Source organism: Staurois parvus, unplaced genomic scaffold (assembly GCF_062004578.1).
Source record: "Staurois parvus isolate SC_StPar_1 unplaced genomic scaffold, SC_StPar_1.0 ptg000571l, whole genome shotgun sequence".
NCBI lineage: Eukaryota > Metazoa > Chordata > Amphibia > Anura > Ranidae > Staurois > Staurois parvus.
This window is the reverse complement of record NW_028318367.1, coordinates 837543-859133: the sequence shown is the minus strand read 5'-3', so window position 1 is coordinate 859133 and position 21591 is coordinate 837543. Positions and strand designations below refer to the sequence as shown.

The 21591-nt window shown below is 44.8% G+C and overlaps 1 protein-coding gene across 1 annotated transcript in view; it reads right to left on the bottom strand.

Annotated features, from left to right (window-relative positions):
* Nucleotides 1-21591, bottom strand: part of LOC149450562 (uncharacterized) — a 191811-nt gene that overhangs the window by 60924 nt on the left and 109296 nt on the right. Inside the window, exons 4-5 of the mRNA XM_089691754.1 lie at nucleotides 17114-17175; nucleotides 13037-14023 (exon numbers count right to left, since the gene is read on the bottom strand). Coding sequence (XP_089547880.1) covers nucleotides 13037-14023; nucleotides 17114-17175 — 1049 coding nt within the window. The remainder of the gene's footprint in view (nucleotides 1-13036; nucleotides 14024-17113; nucleotides 17176-21591) is intronic.

The window sequence follows — 21591 nt, the reverse complement described above, 5'->3', positions numbered from 1 at the left end:
AAACGTGAAGCATAGCTTGACACAAGTGTCTTGCAGCGATCTACGGGTATCTTCGCCCATTCTTCATGGGCAAAGGCCTCCAGTTCAGTCACATTCTTAGGCTTGCGCACTGCAACTGCTTTCTTTAAGTCCCACCAGAGGTTCTCAATCGGATTTAAGTCTGGTGACTGCGATGGCCACTCCAAAATGTTCCAGCCTTTCCTCTGCAACCATGCTCTAGTGGACTTGGAGGTATGCTTGGGATCATTGTCCTGTTGAAAGGTCCAACGTCTCCCAAGCCTCAGGTGTGTGACGGACTGCATCACGTTTCCATCCAATATCTCCTGGTACTGAAGAGAATTCATGGTACCTTGCACACGCTGAAGCTTCCCTGTACCTGCAGAAGCAAAACAGCCCCAAAGCATGATTGACCCTCCACCATGCTTCACAGTAGGCAAGGTGTTCTTTTCATCATAGGCCTTGTTCTTCCTCCTCCAAACATAGCGTTGATCCATGGGCCCAAACAGTTCTAATTTTGTTTCATCAGTCCACAGAACACTATCCCACAACTTTTGTGGTTTGTCCACATGGCTTTTGGCATACTGCAGTCGACTCTTCTTATTCTTTGGAGACAGCAAGGGGGTACGCCTGGGAGTTCTGGCACGGAGGCCTTCATTACGCAGTGTGCGTCTTATTGTCTGGGCTGAAACTTCTGTACCCACATCTGACAAATCTTTTCTCAGTTCCTCAGCAGTCACACGGGGACTTCTCTCCACTCTACGCTTCAGGTAGCGCACAGCAGTCGAAGTCAGCATCTTCTTTCTGCCACGACCAGGTAGCGTTTCAACAGTGCCCTTTGCCTTGAATTTGCGAATGATGCTTCCTAAGGTGTCTCTTGGTATGTTTAACATCTTTGCAATCTTCTTATAGCCATTGCCCTTCCTGTGAAGAGAAATCACCTCTTCTCTTGTCTTCCTGGACCATTCTCTTGCCTTCACCATGTTTGTAACCACACCAGTAAATGTCTAGAAGGAGCTGAGTATCACAGTCATTTTAAAGCTGCCTAATTGGTGCTTATTATGCTTGATTGCTGCTCGGTGACATCCACAGGTGTTTTCAATACCTGATGGAAAGCACCTGTATGAACCTCTGTTCTTCAGAGTGGTAGTCTTTAAGGGGTTGAATAATTGTGGCAATGAAGAAACCACATAAGAACCATTTACTACTGTATTACATAAACAATTGATGTCATTTTAGTTGCATTTGGGTAGTTACAACGTCCTTGTAGGATTTGATTCTGAATACAATTCCAAATGTACACTATAGTCCCTAAACCCCTTTACAGCATTGGGGGTTGAATAATTTTGGCCACAACTGTATCTGGAAGCTCCAAGCCAGTCAGCCTAACATCAATAGTTTGTAAACTATTGGAGGGATGATAAGGGACCATACCCAAGAATTTGCTGATGAACATAGTATCATTAGTAGTACCCAGCATGGATTTATGGGAAAAGATCGTTCTTGTCAGACCAACCTATTAACAATCTATGAGGAGGTGAGCTGTGATCTGGATAAAGGAACCCCCGTGGATGTAGAAGGAACGAGGAATGTGTCACTTCCAGAGTCACTCAGATGTAAACAAGACATTTCCAGCTTGTGAAAGCATCAGAATGAACTGATCTTGGTTTGATTGGATGTTTTTATGGTCAGATTGGGATCTGGGGGTCCAATAGACCCCAGATGTCTCAGTACAGAGAAAGAGAACCTGTCTGATAGCAATAAAAGTCCTGAAAAAAATTTGGACAGTGTAAAAATAGAAAAAAACTTTAAGAAATAATAAAAAAATGAAAGCACCCCCCCCCCCCCCCCGTGTATGCACACAAAGGCTAACACATACAGAAGTCCACCATGCATTGTAAACGGTGTTCTCACCACACGTGTCTCCACACAGGTATGGCTGGAGATGTCAGAGTGGGAGCGATAATTCCGGCATCAGACCTCCTGTGTAACTCTACACTGGTATCCTGAGTGACACCTATGGGGGGTATTTAGGCCCCGTAGTTTGGTGCCGTTCCACTGGCGTTTGCAATTTTAAAGCGTGACATGTTAGGTATCTATTTACTCGGCATAACATCATTTTTTACCCCCAAAAACGGTATTATATTGTGTTTGCTGCACTAACATTAGGTAAAGTTTATTTTCTAAAAATTGTGCATTAAAAAAAATCTGCAGAAATACGGAGCGACAAATATTGTACCAGCAACCATGTTACTCTCCAGGGTCTCTGCTTACATATAATATTTGGGGGCTCTCAGTCATTTCCCAGCAAATAATGACTTTTACATGTCGGAATGTCAGAATTGGCCGGGTAGGGAAGTATTAATAATAAATACAATAAATAATCGTCTCCTGACATTTAGGAGTCTATTAATAAATGGAACAACAACTCCCCCAGGTAGAAGTGCCGGTACAGTCCATTCCTTCTGTGTGAATGGGATGGGGGGACCAATGGTAGGAGGATCTTTGCTGAGCTGCTTGAAGGGTTTCCATCCATTTCACATGGAAAATACCACATTTGTCTATTGGATGGTGAGAATTCTTAGGATACTTAGCGCCATCTAAAGGCCAAATGCAGAATTTCCCATTTTAAATCAATGGCTGGTGTCATAGTGCTGCATGCTGAGCGCACGCAAAGTAGTGGCCTCTCAGACCAGACCTGGGATTTGTTTGTGGGGCCGCTAATTTGTGTACCTGTCTTTGTGCCGGAAGCACACCGCACGGCGCACTCCCAGCACAAAGATCGGGGTGTCACTGAGAGCCCCGGGTCATGGAACTTTCAATTCAGGGTCACATGATCACTGTGATAGCCTCTGATTGGCTATCACAGTGATCAGTCACTATGAAACCCACCCCCTTGTTTTCTCTCTCTGAATGGAGGAGAGAGATACATTGCATCATTATATACATTCCATTATACATTGTATCATTATATTATACATTGTATAATTATATACATTATATTACACATTGTATCATTATATACATCCCATTATACATTGTATCATTATATACATTCTATTATACATTGTATCATTATATACATTCTATTATACATTGTATCATTATATACATTATATCACACATTGTATCATTATATACATCCTATTATACATTGTATCACTATATACATTCTATTATACATTGTATCATTATATACATTCTATTATACATTGTATCATTATATATATTCCATTATACATTGTATCATTATATACATTATATTACACATTGTATCATTATATACATTCTATTATACATTGTATCATTATATACATTCTATTATACATTGTATCATTATATACATTCCATTATACATTGTATCATTATACTATACATTGAATCAATATATACATTTTATTATAGATTGTATTATTATTATATACATTATATTATAGATTGTATTATTATTATTATATTATACATTATATTACACATTGTATCATTATATACATTCTATTACACATTGTCTCTTAATATACATTATATTACACATTGTCTCACTTTATACATTATATTACACATTATATTATACATTCTATTACACATTGTATTATTATATACATTATATTATACATTGTATCATTATATACATTATATTATACATTGTATCTCTGTCCTTTCTGAGAGAAAAAAAAGTGTGTGTTAAAAATGTATATTAATAAATATATTAACCGCCACCTTATAGCAGAAATACTGCTACAGGGCAGCAGGGGTGTGTAATATCATGTATATATACATGATTTTTCAATTCAGGGTAGGGGGCACACGTGAGCTACATGTGCATGCACTATTGGTGGCCTCAGCTGTCAATCAATGGGTCCTGGAAAGTGATTCCCTGCCGGCACCCGGTGATTGCTGTGTTTCACCGATGGGTGATATCTGTGTATAAACAATACAGATCTCTCCCCTGTTAGCTCCTGCGCACTGCTTTGTATGGCTCTGCATAGCAGTGTGCGCACAGTGAAGCACACACACAGCCCCCATAGTGAAACAGCACACAGTTAACCCTTTTATTGCCTCAGATGTTTACCCCTTCCTCCCCAGTGCCATTAGTACAGTCAGTGCTTTTTATTAGCACTGATCACTGTATTGGTGTCACTGGAGATGTCAGTGACACCAAGTCAGTTCCCTCCAGTGTCAGAATGCTCACTGCAGTCCCGCTATAAGTCACTGACCATTACTAGTATAAAAAAAATCCCAGTATTTACACCACCATTTGTAGACGCTATAACTTTCACATAAACCAATTAATTTACACGTATTGGGATTATTTTTACCAAAGACATGGAGCAGAATACATATTGGTTGAAATTTAGGATGAAATTAGATTTTTTTTAGGGAGGTAAAATTCATTAGGGTGCAGCGTTGCATGACCGCACAATTGTCAGTTAAAGTGCAAGAAAATCTTAATGCTGACCAGTCAGAATTGCTGTGTAATATTAATGATTTGTGGTGTAATACTGGTAAACGCATGTCTGCCCCTCCCCCAACAATCTCATGAGTCATTACAACTAGAGGGCGCTATCCAGCAATTGAATGTTGCCTCTGAGAATTATAAAAGACTGTGTTACATATATTGGTCTGTTACAGCCGTACAACTCAGGAGTCATTGGAGGATTGAGGGGTTCAGGAGCTCAATCTTGTAGAGACAATTTAGTGGTGAGAACAAAGACAGAGGCAGAAGTGAGAATAACATCTCCATGAATCCAGATCTGATCGCTCTGCGTCTACTAGACACTCCTCAACATCTTCCCAATCCATACAATCAAGGTTCTCTGCACTCAGTCAGCAACTAATAAAAGCCGTGCTGATGATGAAGATTCTAAAATTCAGGCAGCTTTCACCCAGAAGAAAGCAGAAATGGAGGCTCAGGCCGCAGAAATGGAGGCTCAGGCCGCAGAAATGGAGGCTCCGGCCGCAGAAATGGAGGCTTAGGTCGCACAAAAGAAAGCAGAAATGGAGGCTCCGGCCGCAGAAATGGAGGCTTAGGTCGCACAAAAGAAAGCAGAAATGGAGGCTTAGGCCGCAGAAATGGAGGCTCCGGCCGCAGAAATGGAGGCTCAGGCCGCACAAAAGAAAGCAGAAATGGAAGCTCAGGCCGCAGAAATGGAAGCTCAGGCTGCAGAAATGGAGGCTCAGGCTGCACATACGAAAGCAGAAATGGAAGCTCAGGCTGCAGAAATGGAGGCTCAGGCTGCACATACGAAAGCAGAAATGGAAGCTCAGGCTGCAGAAATGGAGGCTCAGGCTGCACATACGAAAGCAGAAATGGAAGCTCAGGCTGCAGAAATGGAGGCTCAGGCTGCACATACGAAAGCAGAAATGGAAGCTCAGGCCGCAGAAATGGAAGCTCAGACCTCACAAATGGAAGCTCAGGCCGCAGAAATGGAGGCTCAGGCCTCACAAATGGAGGCTCAGGCCGCACATACGAAAGCAGGAATGGAGGCTCAGGCAGCAGAGAAAGACGCTAAAGCCACCCACCAAAAGGCAGAAATTGAAGTTTTGGAAAAACAATGTGAGCATGTCACAGCCATGACAAGGTTCTGGGTCTTAGAACAAGCCGCTAGTAAAAACAAGAGACAACAGTTCAGACTTTTTGTGGGGGGTGGAGCCTGATCATGGCGGCAATGGAGAGTGTAGAGTGAACACTCTCCGTTAACCTCCCTCGACTATCTCCTCCTCAAGTGTCCCTGTTTGTGGACTGGCTGCCCCGGAGATATGTGGACCCACCTGCTTGGCTGAGGAAGCTTTTTGGAGACTGTGGGGAGCCGAGCCTGGACTGTGACAGTAAGCGTCCGCTTCCCCGGGGATCATCTCGCGGTAGTGGCGAGAGAAGGAGAGCGGTTGCCGGGAGACAGCAGTCACGTGTGCTGCCGCGGAGGATCACTGGGAGACAGAGTTGCCGGCCGGCCGGCGTTTCGGGAAGCCGAAGGCCGGAACAAAGCCGGCTGTCGATCGGAAGGCCCCGCGGTGGTCTGGGTAAGTGCATCCCTAGCACCCCATACCAGTTTCCCTTGGACTCAGTGAATCTCCAGGCTTCCCCTAGAGGCTTTGGAAAAGGCTCCTGCTCCCCTGGGGTTATTGGCGGTGACGGAGCGACGAGGAGTGCGGCTGTCAGGAGACGGCTAGGACGGTGCAGCCACACGAGAGAGACGCCTGTTCACCTGGCTTATACCCTGGGAGACAGACACATTAAGAGTGGAGAAGCCCAGCTAGCCCAGTGAGGAGAGAAACCCGTGATCGGGTACCCCGAGGGTGGAACACAGATATACTGCCTCAGTACTGCCACTGTTTCCGTGAGATTATATATATCATCGAACTATAATATTATACTCCTTACCTCCCTCCTCCATACCTCTATATCACCTCATATAATTATTCCACCCTGTTAACAAATTATACTATCTTTACGCAACTATAGATACATCTCTAGCCTTTATTTCCACATCATTGGGAAATCGCATATTGTTCCTAGAAGAAGAAGTTAACATCACAAAGAGTAACCCCCCAGGAGAAGATCGCCACAGAAGAGACTCGCACCCTGAAGTACATTACAACTTGGAGGGTGAGTGATAACAGTAGTTCCACTGCAGAGTGTTTGTTTTTTTTTTTCTCTCTCTCCCTTGCTCTGCATCTGCTGTTTAAGGAATTTGGACTTTGAATTCGGAGAGTTCTAGGGTGGGTTCAAAGATCCGACAGATTATAAGGAAAGGAGGAGGGATAAAACTTCAAAAATAATTATGAAAGGTAAAAACACTAAAGGGGTTGGGTCTAGGAACCCCCAATCTGGCACGATTAAAAAATTTACGACACAGGGAAATCTCACGCCAGATAGATCCCAGGGAATCAGTGAAAAGAGTGAATTGGAAATAAGCCTGGATAACAGCCCGAGACTTTCCCTGGGTCCGGTGTATAACAGCCAACAATCAATGGAAGGCATTGAGACGAGAGAACTTGAAAGGGATCTTCAAATACCAAATAAAAAGGAAATGGCGGAGATGTTTAAAGGTCTGGAAATATCAATAAAGCAGGAGATGGGTATAATTCGGGAAGATCTGGAGCAATTGTTAACTAGGGTGGAGGAAACGGAGGAGAAAGTTCAAAAGCATGCCCAAATTATTCCAAACTTGAAAAAAGGGATAATAGACAATAGAAAGGACCTAAAAAGACTGCTTTATATGATGGAACAACAAGAAAACAGAGCAAGGATGAACAATCTAAGAGTGAGAGGTGTCCCAGAGCTGTCCATGGGGGAAGATTTAAAAGAGTTAATTGGCAAAATTTTGACCTTCATAATGGATAATCAGGACATGGCGATATGTAAATTGGATGAAGTATATAGGATAGGAAGGTCTCAACGAGAAAAAGGAGTAGAGAAACCAAGAGACATAATTGTTAAATTTCATAGTCACGGGGATAAAGAAGAGATATGGAAAAAGGTGAAAGGAAGAACAAGTATTGTATATGAAGGGAAAAACATCCAAATTTTTGCGGACTTAACAGCAGAGACTTTGCGGAAAAAGAGATTATTGAAACCCCTATTGGAAGTATTGAAAAAGCATAATGTGAACTATAGATGGGGTCGTACAGCGGGTTTAATTGGATGGAGGGAAGGAATTACAGCGGTCCTGAGGTTCCCAGAAGATGTGGGGGATTTCTGTGATAAATTTGACATACAGAAACTAGAGATCCCGGGTTGGGAAGGGGAGGAGGGAGAGGTATATAATCTGGAGGAAGAAAATTGGCAGCCGGTTAGAAAAAGAAATAGAGAAGCAATGGATAAAGGGACACGGGGGAGGAGGGGGGGGTGTGCGGTCATGGGAGGAGTTGAACCCCTGAGGTAGGGATCTAAGGTGGATAAAGATCCATAGGCAGAGGAGGCCTGGAGGAGGGGGGGAGGGGGGGGTGGGATGTGGGGGGGAGGAGGGCGGGGGAGATGGGGAGTGGGGGGAGATGGATGGGTAATACTCTGCATAGGAGGGGTAAGGGCAAGAGAACGGGTAGAGGAAAGAGAGAGAAAAGAAAGAGGAGGCCAACATGGAAGAAGTTCAGTTTGTAACCTTTAATGTAAAGGGACTAAGCTGCCCCGGAAAGAGATTTAGATTATTGAAGGAGTTACAACACAGGACAGCCTCAGTGGTTTTTTTGCAGGAGACACATTTGGATTTGGAATCTAAGATTGGGCTGCGCTCAAGATATTTTCCGACATGGTATTATGCGGACTCACCAATTAGAAGAGCAAAAGGGGTAGCTATAGGGTTTGCAAAAAATATTAGGTTTGATGTGGAGAAGAGAATAACAGACCCAGAGGGTAGGTTTTTGTTCCTAAGGGGTAAGTTGCAGGATATTGATTGTACAGTGGCTAGTATATATTGCCCAAATAAGAAACCAGAGATATTCCTAAGGGAAGTATTGCAGAGGCTGATGGATTTTAAAAGAGGTCGATTGATAGTAGCGGGGGATTTTAACCTTTGTATGGATCCACGGCTGGATTCTACCTCCCAAGTGAGGAAAGAGGAATATAGGTCCCTGAGATTATTAAAGAAATCATTAAATGAGTGTCAGCTGGTGGATATATGGAGAATTAGGCATATGAAGGATAGAGATTACACATTTTACTCACATGTTCACGAGACGTACTCCAGATTGGATTATGTATTGGTAGAACATCAATTTATAGACTCTGTGGCAGAGGTTATGATTGGAGGGAGTTCTATTTCAGACCACTCTCCGGTTGCAATGAAGTTAAGATGGGGTAGTGAAGACAAAGGTGGTTTTATGTGGCGGATGAATGAAGCACTTTTATTGGACGAGGAGGTCAACCAAAAGATTAAAACAGAAATTGAAAGATATTTTGAAGAGAATGACACTGAGGAAGTTTCGGTTGCAACATTGTGGGAAGCTCATAAAGCCTATATCAGAGGACTACTTATCGCAATAGGGGCAAAAAAGAAAAGAGAAAGGAGAGAAAAGATCAATAGACTTTTAAATGAAATAGCTGATCTGGAACAGGCCCACAAAAGGAACATCTTGAAAGAAATAAGGCAGAAGATAACAAAAAAGAAAGATGAATTAGAGAGGATAATGGAGGAAGAAAAAAGAAGAGTCTTTAATAAATTAACAAGCGAAAGGTATAGATGGGGAGATAGACCGGGAAAACACCTAATGAGGGCATTGAGAGAAAAGAAAAATAGGAATTATATAGAAAAAATAAGAAACTCCAAGGGCGAAATGGTCCACTCAACTAAAAGAATCGCTAGAGTATTTAAAGATTATTATAGTGAATTATACAACATAATACCCCAGGACACCCCCAATAACATTGATACAGTAAATAAAGAAAAAAGAAGTATATTTCTAAAAAATGCAGGTCTACCAAAATTAAGCAAAATTCAACTGAATTCTTTGGATTCAGAAATCACGTCAGAAGAAATAGAAATAGCATTGAAGGATACAGTGGTGGGGAAAAGTCCGGGCCCAGATGGGTTTACTGTAAAATATTATAAAAAATATAAAGAGTTATTAATACCTAGATTGAAGACCTATATGAACACCCTTGGAGATAAGTTGGAAATTAGGGGAGAGTCCTTACAGGCCAACATAGTCTTAATCCACAAGGAAGATAAAGACCCTTCTCAGTGTGCAAGCTATAGACCCATTGCGCTGCTGAATGTAGACACAAAACTGTTTGCGAAAGTTCTGGCAAACAGGCTTAAGGTCTTGTTGCCAGAATGGATACACGGGGATCAGGTGGGATTTGTCCCGGGAAGGGAGGGTAGAGACAACGGATTAAGATCATTATTGCTTATACAAGAGGGGAAAAAAAGAGAAGACCCCAGTAATATTATTGTCAATTGATGCAGAAAAAGCATTTGATAGAGTGAATTGGAGCTTTATGATGGACACCTTGGTGGAGTTGGGGCTGGGGGACAGAATTAGGAAGTGGATTGGTAATCTATATAAAAGCCCCACAGCCACTGTCTTGGTAAATGGAGGAAGATCGGAGCTCTTTAGGATGTCAAATGGAACTAGACAGGGATGCCCCCTATCCCCACTATTGTTCGTTTTGTCCCTGGAGCCATTGTTGTCAATGATAAGAAAGAACATCAATATAAAAGGAATAAAGATAGGTGATAGAGAACATAAGGTAGCGGCCTATGCGGACGACTTATTGTTTTTCGTTGGAAACCCTCGTATTTCTCTACCAAACTTAATGAAAACACTGAAAGAGTATGGGGAAATATCAAACTTAAAAATTAATCCAACAAAATCAGAAATTTTAAATATAAATCTTAAAAATAGTGAAAAAGAAAAAATACAAGAAGAATTCCCCTTTGTGTGGAGAGAGAAAGAACTAAAGTACCTAGGGGTAAAATTGTCTGCCTCAACTAATAATATGTATAAGATTAATTACATCTCACTTTTAAATGAGTTAAAAGAGGAATTGAAGAGGTTGGGAACTGGAAATCCATCTTGGATGGGCCGTATAAACCTGATAAAAATGATAATTTTGCCCAAAGTCCTATACAAGTTTCAAATGATCCCAATTAAACTTCCAGAGGTCTTTTTTAGGACACTAAGGAAAATGCTCTTGGGATATATATGGAGGAAAAAAAAACCGAGGATATGTTATGAAACGCTGACTAGAATTAAAGAGAGAGGAGGTTTGGGGCTCCCAGATTTTAAGAGATATTATAAAGCAACCTTGATCGCGAGAATCTTTGACTGGACTCATAACCCGGGGAAAAGTTGGGTCAAAATTGAAAATATACTGAGCGGGTCCAATCTGAATAGAATTATATGGTTACCTACACCTTACCGTGGACTAGATGTTAACACAAGTACATACACTTTTATTGTTTTAAAAGTTTGGCAGATGTTACACAGACAAAGGGGTTGGGTTTTTAACTCACAGTTAATGCCACTTAAAAATACAGATTACTTTGCACCGGGGAAGGAAGATATCACGGGGAATTGGATTATTAAACAGGATGCGCAATTGAGAGATATAATGGTGGGGGAGGAATTAAGATCTTATAGAGAGATGGTGAAATTAAAGGGAGAGGTTTTTAGTAGAATGGACGAGGTTCGATACCACCAATTAAGACATTTTTTTGAGAGCCTCCCAAAACCGGTGAGAACAAAAAAGGATTGGAATCTATTTGAAAGTCTGTTAGACACACGGGGAGATGGGAGACATGGGGTTGCTAAAATATATAGAATCTTAACGGCACTAGACACTGACACAAAATTAATTTATATAGAGAAATGGGGAAAAGATATGGGGAGGGAGATCAGTGAGGAGCAACAGAGGAATATGCTTAGATTAATCCACGAAAATATTAGTATGAGAGAAGTGGAACTAAATTATAAGTGTTTAGTTAGATGGCACATTGCACCGAGTGTGGAGCACAAGATGAGTAGGGAGAACTCCCCATTATGTTGGAGAGGCTGTGGTGAAGTAGGTACACTATATCACATATGGTGGGAATGTTCAAAGATACAGGTGTTTTGGGGGAAAATCGTCCATTTAATGAGAAAAATTACTAAGATCGATGTTGGATTGGACCCAGAGTTATGCCTCCTTCATATATCTGAGCTCACAGTAAGATCATATAAGGACTCAGGGATTTGGCACTTTCTGAATGCAGCTAAAAGCTTGATTCCTAAGTTCTGGAAAAAAAGGGAGGTCCCGACGGAAGAAGATTGGTTGATCAGAATGAATCAGTTATGTGAGATGGAAAGACTTTATTATACACACATAGATGGGATGGAGATATATCATAAAAAGTGGGGAAAATGGGAAGTATTTAGACAAGAACTCTTGATGAATAATGATTTTTAGAAATGAGACTTAGAAAAAAAAAAAAAGAAAAAAAAAAAAAAGGGATTGCGCTATATGTATATCTATTTTTTTTTTTTTTCTCTCTCTTTTGGATTTGAAAAGAAGCGGCAGAGTGGGATGGAGGGGGGAGGGGGGACACTGGGATAGGTGTGGGCGGGGAGGGGCCTTTGGAGGGATTTGGGTTGTGGGAATTAAATAAATTAAGAGGAATATAATGATTATTTTATGAAGAAATGCTTGTTAATTATATCTGATTGAAACCTAATAAATATTTATAAATATAAAAAAAAAAGACCAACATGTGACATGGCTGAATGAATGCTGGTCATATTACTTCATCTATTCTCTAAGTGGGGTGGTATCTATTGGGCCAATCCCTTTTACAAACCACACATAATATCCCCCTTCAAAGTGAAAATAGAAACGATTTGCACAAAATCAAAGAGTAGAAATATTTTCCGGTGGATCCCCTCTACCCAGACCCCATATGTAGACATAGAACAACAAGCTGTGTTCCCTCTCGTGCCGCACTCCTCCAACCACCCAAACCCACACAGAAGCCAAGGGAAATAATGAGAGGAAAGTTCCCCCCTAGTTTGGGGCGGAGTTCTCCTTCCCTCCTGTTGGGGGATGGGAGAAGGATGGACTGAAGACAGAGAGACACTTCGGGGTCAACACTGTTCTGTAGAGCCTTGAAATGAAGGACATCAACTTCAGAAGTTCTTGTTGTCTGTGTAAAGTTCCCCGATAACGAGATCTGGGCTCTCCCGGCTTCTAGCTCTGTAACCCGCTATATCATTATCAGGAAACGCAACTCCGACACCCAAGAAGGGCTGAAGTTGTGTCCTTCATTTCCAGGATCTACTGACCACTCTGCACCCCGACATTTACTGCACTTCATCCATGTCTTTGGGGGCCTCTCATCTCCTTATCAACTGTTTCTTCCATGATGAAGATCAGCCATGGAGTATATCTGAGGTGTATATCAGGGGGTGCTTCTTCCCCACATGAGACCTGGGATGTCCAGCAACATTCATCTAGAAGACATTTCCCGCACTCAAGGCACTAATACACCTCCAGGGTTGTGTGGGACCCCTGGTGTATGGGAAGACAGGACTTCAGTGAGGAACACTTCCCTCACTCAGGACAGGAAAGTGGCTTCTTCCCTGTGTGAGATCGCTGATGTCTGTAAAGATTGGACTTCGTTGAAAAACATTTCCCGCACTCAGGACAGGAATGCGGCTTCTCCCCCGTGTGGCATCTCTGATGTGCAATAAGATGGGATTTCTGTGAAAAACATTTCCCGCACTCAGGACAGGAATATGGCTTCTCCCGTGTGTGAGATCTCTGGTGTGTGTAAAGATTGGACTTCCGTGAAAAACATTTCCGGCACTCGGGACAGGAATACGGTTTCTCCCCCGTGTGAGATCTCTGATGTGTGTAAAGAACGGACTTCTGTGAAAAACATTTCCCGCACTCAGGACAGGAATACGGCTTCTCCCCCGTGTGAGATCTCTGATGTGTGTAAAGATTGCACTTCCGTGAAAAACATTTCCCACACTCAGGACAGGAATACGGCTTTTCCCCCGTGTGAGATGTCTGATGTATGTAAAGATCGGACTTCCGTGAAAAACATTTCCCACACTCAGGACAAGAATAGAGCTTCTCCCCTGTGTGAGATGTCTGATGTGTGTAAAGATTAGACTTCTGTGAAAAATATTTCCCGCACTCAGGACAGGAATACGGCTTCTCCCCAGTGTGACATCTCTGATGTCTGTAAAGATTGGACTTTTGAGGAAAACATTTCCCACAGTCAGGACAGGAAAATGTCTTCTCCCCCATGTGACATCTTTGATGTGTGTAAAGATATGACTTATTAGAAAAAGATTTCCCGCACTCAGGACAGGAAAACAGCTTCTCCCCCGTGTGAGATCTTTTATGCACATTAAGATGGTATTTATAATGGAAACCCTTCCCGCACTCATTACAGGAGAAGCTCTTCCCTGTTGGAAGGCTGGCCCAGTCCTGCACAGTCTGAGGTTCCTCAGGATACGAAGAATCCGATGGTCCATCTACACTGGGTGGTGCCGGATGGACATTGGAGGGAGCCGGGTTTTCTCCTGGACTATACTGTGTGATGTCCTAATCTTCTACTTTCCAGTCTGGAGACAAAGTGAGACAATCCTCGGAGGTTTTCCTCATCTCCCGGCCATGGACTAAAATACAAAGACAAAGAGGATTACTAGACAGGAGCTGATTGGTTCCCCCAAACCAGGACTCCGCCCACAACAGGCAGGATGGGAAACACAGCTCAGGAAAGTGACCAGGGTATTACAGGCTGATATCACCCAGTCCTCGCCCTACTCTGGACCAATCAGTGAGCAGTATGGGTGGAGGAATGGATTTAGTGTTCATGACCCACCTGTGCTGATCTCTGTAGGAGTGTCCTCCTCTATAAATGTCCCCGTTATTCCATCCTCCTCCATAGACTGCTGATCATCCCTCACATACGCCTCTTCTTCTTCTGCTTTCACCTCAAATTCTATATCGATTGGATCTCCACTCTAAATCAAGGAAATGAGAGAAAATATCATCTGTAAAATATAAGGTCACATAAAAAAAACTCCACACATTGTCTCCACAAGTCCATGTTCTAGATGCTCCATCCCACCCACCTTGTAATAGTGAGGGATGGTGTGACCTTCCTGTGTGGAATCCCGGGAATACAAAGGACGGGGACATCTCTCTGGTGGGTTCCCATGACTGGATCCATCTGTAGGAAACACACACACTGACTGAATCCATTGTTTCTATGTGTTTATCAGATGATGGGGGATCTAGGTGGATCCTCCGTACTGCTCTCTCCTTTACAATAAAGTCTCCTCTTACCCGGTGATGTGAGGGGCGGCTGATTGTCCATCATGACGTCCTTGTAGAGATCCTTGTGTCCTTCTAAATACTCCCACTCCTCCATGGAGAAATAGACAGTGACACCCTGACACCTTATAGGAACCTGACACACACAATGATACAGTCACCATCCAGACACATCCCTTGTCTGTTACTGGAGAATATCCCAGAATTCCCGGCACCGCTCACCTCTCCAGTCAGCAGCTCCATCATCTTCTTGGTGACTTCTAGAATCTTCTGCATGTTGTGTCTCTCAGGGTTTAGGGAGTCACATGGAGGCTCTGTGATGGTCATATGATCACCTGACTTCAGAAGAGGAACTCTCTATATTGTGGAACCAATAGGAATATCATGTTAGACTCCCAGAATCCTCCTCACCTCTCCGGTCAGGTCTGTGTTTTATTAATAGAGATAAGAGTGATGTCATGTGACCTCCCAGAATCCTCCTCACCTCTCCGGTCAGCAGGTAGATGATCTCCAGGGTGAGGTTTAGTATCTTCTCAGTCATGTGACTCCGGTCCTCCTCCATCCTCATTGGTGCCATCATGTGATCTATACAGGTCTCCTTGTAGACGGATAACTTTGGGAAATGAAAGTAAGAATGATTTGGATGGTATTGGTCACACAATAATAGGATGTGGATGTGAGGGGGGAATAGGAGGGTTGCTGGACAGTGAAGAACTACTCCCCCCATGGGAAGATATTTAGTTTGGACTGTTTAGTGTTTGATGCATATTTGAGGTCCCAGGACCCTCTTGTCCTGCCAGATCAGAAATCCCCTTTTCTCTGTTGGGTTTGTATGGTCTCTGAACTGGTTTTGATGAGTTTTAGATCTGCAGACAAGGAATGATAAATATGATCCTTCCTATGACCTGTTTGCTCTGAGGCAGTGCTGTGAGGTCAATGTCAGCTTATCATGATGTCCAGGAAGGGGAACTTACTGACTTTTGGCCGGAGTTGCTGGATAATCAGGATAATTGGCAGAACTCCGGCTGCAAGGCTCCAATCTCTGGCAGCCTGCTGACTGACAGGAGTGATGTCACTGTCACTCTGTGCAGTAAAAGAAGAGCTTGGATGGGATAGCAGGAGGATGTTGCTGGTGGAGTAGAGAGCTGTGGGGGAGGAGCCTGTTCTCTTCCCTCCAATGACAGCCTAGTATGGGTAGAAGGAGGACAGGAGGGGGACAGGTTTGGTTACCAAGTATACTGTAGCATCCAGGACATTGTACAGAGTGGTGGTGGGTTCCTGGGGCTCTGAATTCCAGCACCTGGCACTGCCAGAGCCTGTGTCATGGGAAGGAATTGGAATGTCTCCAGAAGATGTTCAGCACTGACCCCTGACTACCTTTTAGTCGATAATACACCAACAATCCTCCTCTAAGAATAAGTTCCCACCAAGGGGTGAAGGACTGTCCTTCATTCCACTTGGTATCTTGGAATACATTATTTGACCAGTGAGATGGTAAGAAGGTGAAGGTTGTCTTCCTTTCCTGGTAGGAGTTCTGTAAGAAGGTCTGGAAAGTAAGTGCAGGTAAGAGGACAATCAGAGACCAAGAGCCCCCCTCCCTACCTCAGAGTTCCCCTGAGCTCTACAACCTTCTCTTCCCTCAGAGCCCTGCTCCCCGCCAACCCTATCCTACCAGATTCCTTCAGCTACTCTCCCCCCTCAAAACCCTTGAGCTCCACTACCCCTTAGGGGACCTAAAGTCCCTCATCCTCAGTAACCCCTGAGAGACCCCTCAGCTCCTCTACTTCCCTCAGACCCCTCAGTATTTCCCTCCCTCTGACACCAATGATGGAACATATTCTTCATGGCCGGCTGGGGAATGTTTTCTTCCTCCTGAGCAGCAATGTAAGGGGCTCTATGCTCCATACTCCTGACCCCGGCACTCCATCATTGTGTTGGCTGCATAGTGTAATGATTGCCCATTGGCTGCCTGTGTAGTGTCATCATTGCCCTTTGTAGGCCATGTATGGTCAGGATGGTCCTTGTCTAGTCTATTTATTGTCAGTGCTGTTTGTTTAGAGGACCATATTACTAGAATTTATCTCCACAATGAGGAGAATGTTCCGGCCCCGGAAGTGGGGGAATGTTCTGCCCCTGAAGGGGTTCATCTGGGTTCCCACACTATATATGTGTGTATCATCATCTGCTGGAGATAAAAGACGTCACAGTGACTATGGAGGAAGAGGATGGACATGACTATGGAGGAAGAGGACAGACGTGACTATGGAGGAAGAGGACGGACGTGACTATGGAGGAAGAGGATGGACATGATGGGGGGTTACTAGGTGTAAATAGAAAATAACATCTTATTACCTCCTCTGCTGCTACTTCGACCACTGTCTCCTCGCTGCTTCGTATGGTACGGAACTTCTTGTCTTTATTGCAGATGACTTCCTGTCTGTACCTGACATCACTTCCTGTCTGTGCCTGACATCACTTCCTGTCTATACCTGACATCACTTCCTGCCTCTGTTCTACAATAACTTCCTTTCTGGGTAGAGGTGAGATCACCACCTTGTGGAGTTCAGAGGAACTGCAGCCCCGAGAAACATTAAAATATCCATTCCTGTGGTTTCCATGAAAGATCAAAAATATCTAAGAAAAACTGAGAAAAAATAAATCTAGCTCTTTTGCAACCAACTATTTTCCGAAAAAAATTTTCTAAATTTTTCAAGTTACAGAAAATATAATAGACAAGTGTCTGGTTATAAAATAAGTTATGAAATATCCCTAACAAACAGGCGGATGAATAAACAACAGACATCCCGCAGGGAAGCAGGAAATGTGTGCAATAATGACTGGAGACGTCACATAGAACATTCCCAGCATTAAGTCCACCTTGTACAGGGGAAGCAATAATAGGAGACATATGGATCACACAGAGCATTCATCATACACACCACACATAGTGCACAACACATACAACATGGAACCCAACTAGCACCAGAACATGGGAAAATAAAAGAGACAGTAGAAAGGAAGAAAAGAGGGTAACAGTAATGAGAGGAGAGAAGAGAAGAGAAGAGAAGAGAGGAGGGGAGGGGAGGAGGTGGAGAGGAGAGGAGGAGGAGAGGGTAGGGGGAGGGGAGGGGAGAGGAGAGGGGAGGGGAGAGGAGGCGAGAGGGGAGGGCAGGGCCGGTGAGAGGAGACGGAGAGAAGAGGAGAGAAGGGGGAGGGAAAAGGGGAGGAGAGGAGGAGGAGAGTAGAGGGGAGGAGGAGGAGAAGAGAGGGGAGTAGAGGGGAGGGGAGAGGGAAGTGGAGAGGAGAGGAGAGGGGAGGTGAAGGGAGGGGAGAGGGAAGGGGAGAGGAGAGGGGAGGGGAGGGGAGAGGAGAGGAGAGGGGAGGGGAGGGGAGGGGAAGGGAGGGGAGGGGAGAGGTGAAGTGAGAGGAGGAGAGGGGAGGGGTGTGGTGAGGGGAGGGGAGAGGAGGGGAGGGGAGAGGTGAGGGGAATGGAGGGGAGAGGTGAGGGGAAGAGAGGGGAGAGGTGAGGGGAGGGCAGGGGAGAGGAGAGGAGAGGGGAAGGGAGAGGGGAAGGGAGAGGAGGAGAGAGGGGAGTGCAGGGGAGAGGAGAGGGTAGTGGGGAGGGAAGAGGAGAGAAGAGAAGAGGGAAGGGGAGGGGAGGAGAGGAGGGAAGGAGAAGAGAGGAGAGCCAAATCAGGAAGTACTAGGGCACGGAGATGTATGGACTCCACGGATCCCACGTTTTATCACACATGTTGGTATTATGATGTAAAACACAGGTGAGTCTGTCGTTAATCAGGATCCAATCTCATTTGTTGTGAACATATTGAAGCGGAATAATTGATCTCTTCTAATATTCAGCAATAGTGATCCTCGCTGCTAACAGCATAGAAGTAAGACACTTAACCCCTCGCCTACCGGGCAGTTCTATCCCCTTCCTGTCCAGGACAATTTTCAGCTTTCAGCGTTGTCACATTTTGAATGACAATTGCGCGGTCATGCAACACTGTACCCATATTAAACTTCTACCATTTTTTTCAAACGAATAGAGTTTTCTTTTGATGGTATTTACTCACTGCTGGGGGTTTTATTTTTTGAGCTATAAACAAAAATTTAGAAAAAATTTTGAAAAAAAAGTTTTTTTTTTTTCTATTATAAATTTTTGCAAACAGTTAATTTTTCTCCTTCACTGATGTGTGCTTCTGAGACTGCACTGATAGGCAGCACTGATGTGCAGCAATGATAGGCAGCACTGATGGACAGCACTGATGGGCACTGATGAGGTGGCACAGATAGGCAGCACTTATAGGCAGCACTGATGATGATGCACTGATATGCAACAATGTTGGGCACTGATAGGCAGCACTCATAGGCACTGAGGTGGCACTGATGGGTGGCACTGACTGACGACACTGCTGAGCACTGATGGGTGGCACTGCTGGGCGGCAATGGTGGGCACTGATGGGCACAGGTGGCTGGCACTGCTGGGCACTTGTGGGCAGAACTGCAGGGCAAAGGTGACTGGCACTGCTTGACACTGATCATCAGGTCACTGATCATCAGTGCCCTGATGATCGCTGCTGATCCCTCCTCTGACAATTGCTGGTTATCAGGGAACTAGAGAGGAGGTCTTGTGAGGAGCGGAGTGTGCGTGTTGGGTGGCACTTGGATATTAGGTCAGTGATGTAGTTTGGGGCAGTATGGTGGACAGCTTTGTACGTCAGTGTTAGGATTTTGAATTTGATCCGTTGCGCAATCAGAAGCCAGTGGAGGGATTGGCAGAGGGGGGTGGCGGAGATGGAGTGGTTGGAAAGGTGAATGAGTCTGGCAGCCGTATTCAGGATGGACTGAAGCGGGGATAGCCAGCGGTGAGGCAGGCCAGTGAGGAGGGAGTTGCAGTAGTCGAGTCGTGATATGATGAGGGAGTGGATGAGCTGTTTAGTGGTTTCTGGGGTTAGGAACGCACGTATATTGGCAATGTTGCAGAGGTGGAGTCTGCATGTTGCGGAGGTGGAGTCTGCATGTTGCGGAGGTGGAGTCTGCATGAGTTTGTTAATGATTGGACTTGGGGCTGGAAGGATAAGTTGGAGTCCAGAATGACACCAAGTACTCTGGCCTGCGGGGCGGGTTTGATATTGGCATTGTTGGATGTGATGGAGAAGTCAATGGGGGTGGGGTCCAGGCTGGGGGGAAGACAAGAAACTCGGTTTTGGAGAGGTTCAGTTTAAGGAAGTGGAGTGACATCCAGTCTGATATGTCGCTCAGTAGGTGTGTGATTCGGGCGGAGACTGAGGAGGTGAGGTGGGGGGTTGAGAGATAGATTTGTGTGTCGTCGGCATAGAGGTGGTAGTTGAAGCCGTGAGAGTGTATGAGTTGGCCAAGAGAGGAGGTGTAGATGGAGAAGAGAAGGGGCCCGAGGACGGAGCCTTGAGGGACCTCAACAGAGAGGGGGAGTGAGGGGGAGGTGGTAGCATTATAGGTATCGCTGAAAGAGCGTTGTGACAGGTAGGATGAGAGCCAGGAGAGAGCAGAATCTCTGAGGCCGAGGGAGTGTAGTTTTTTGAGGAGGAGGGGGTGGTGGACTGTGTGGAAGGCCGCAGAGAGGTCAAGGAGTAGGAGCACTGAATAGTGGCCATTAGCTTTGGCGGTTAGCAGGTCGTTGGAGAGTTTGAGTAAGGAGGTTTCGGTGGAGTGTAGGGGACGGAAGCCGGACTCTAGGGGATCGAGGAGGTGGTTGTCGTTGAGGTGAGAGCTTAGGCGGGTGTAGACTAGGCGCTCGAGGAGTTTGGATGTAAATGGGAGCAGGGAGATGGGTCTGAGGTTGTTCAGGTCATTGGGGTCCAGGGAGGGCTTTTTAAGTATGGGGGTGATGTGTGCATGTTTCAGAGGGGAGGGGAAAGTGCCTGAGGAGAGGGAGAGATTAAAGATGTGGGTGAGGGAGCGTAGGATGGAGGGGGAGGGAGGTCGTAGCAGTTGTGAGGGGATAGGGTCGAGGGGGCAGGTGGTGAGGCGGGCATCAGAGAGGATCTTGGAGACTTCCTCGATGTTAGTAAGGTCAAAGGTGTGAAGTGTTGGGGGGGGCTTCAGTATGAGGAATGCAGGGTGGGGTGGAAGTGGAGGTCAGAGCAGTGGTGGGGCCATGGGAGAGGGGTGATGAGGGGGTAGCTGAGTGAGGGGGAACGGGGTTGGAGGGAGTTTGAGCAGTGATGAAGTCCCTGCAGGTTATGTCGAGGGAGAGGGGGGATGAGGGGGTAGCTGTGTGAGAGGGGACGGGTTGAGAGGATGTGTGAGTTGTGGTGATGTCCTTGCGAATTGTGTCAATCTTCTTTTTGAAGTGATTGGCAATCTCAAGGGCGGTGAGTGAGGTGCTGGGTGGAGGTGGGGGTCGTGAGAGTAGAGAGTTGAAGGTGGAGAAGAGTCAGCGAAGATAATGAGAAAAAACCTTGAGTTGCTTAGAGGGGAATCCCAAACCTGCACACTATCGGAGAGTAAGGGAACAATGCCACTATTAGGTTTTAAGGTGGACATAGAAAAATGCAAGACAGCGATGGGGAGACCCACACATCCCCCCAGATCGAGAATCCAGGACCAAATAAAAATTCCCGAGATGACCCTCAAAGAAAAACAATTTAAAAAAGTGAGGAAAAAAAGGAAGAAATAGGGGAGAGACAAAAGACACCGAGCCCAGAAAATGGCTATCGTCAGTTCAAGTGGTAAAACAATGATATGCAGCATAAAACAGTAAAACACCAAATAACCCAGACACAAGGTCAAGGAATGGAAGAGTCTCCACCAAAGCATAGCAGTGGGGACAGTCTCTCAATTTGGAA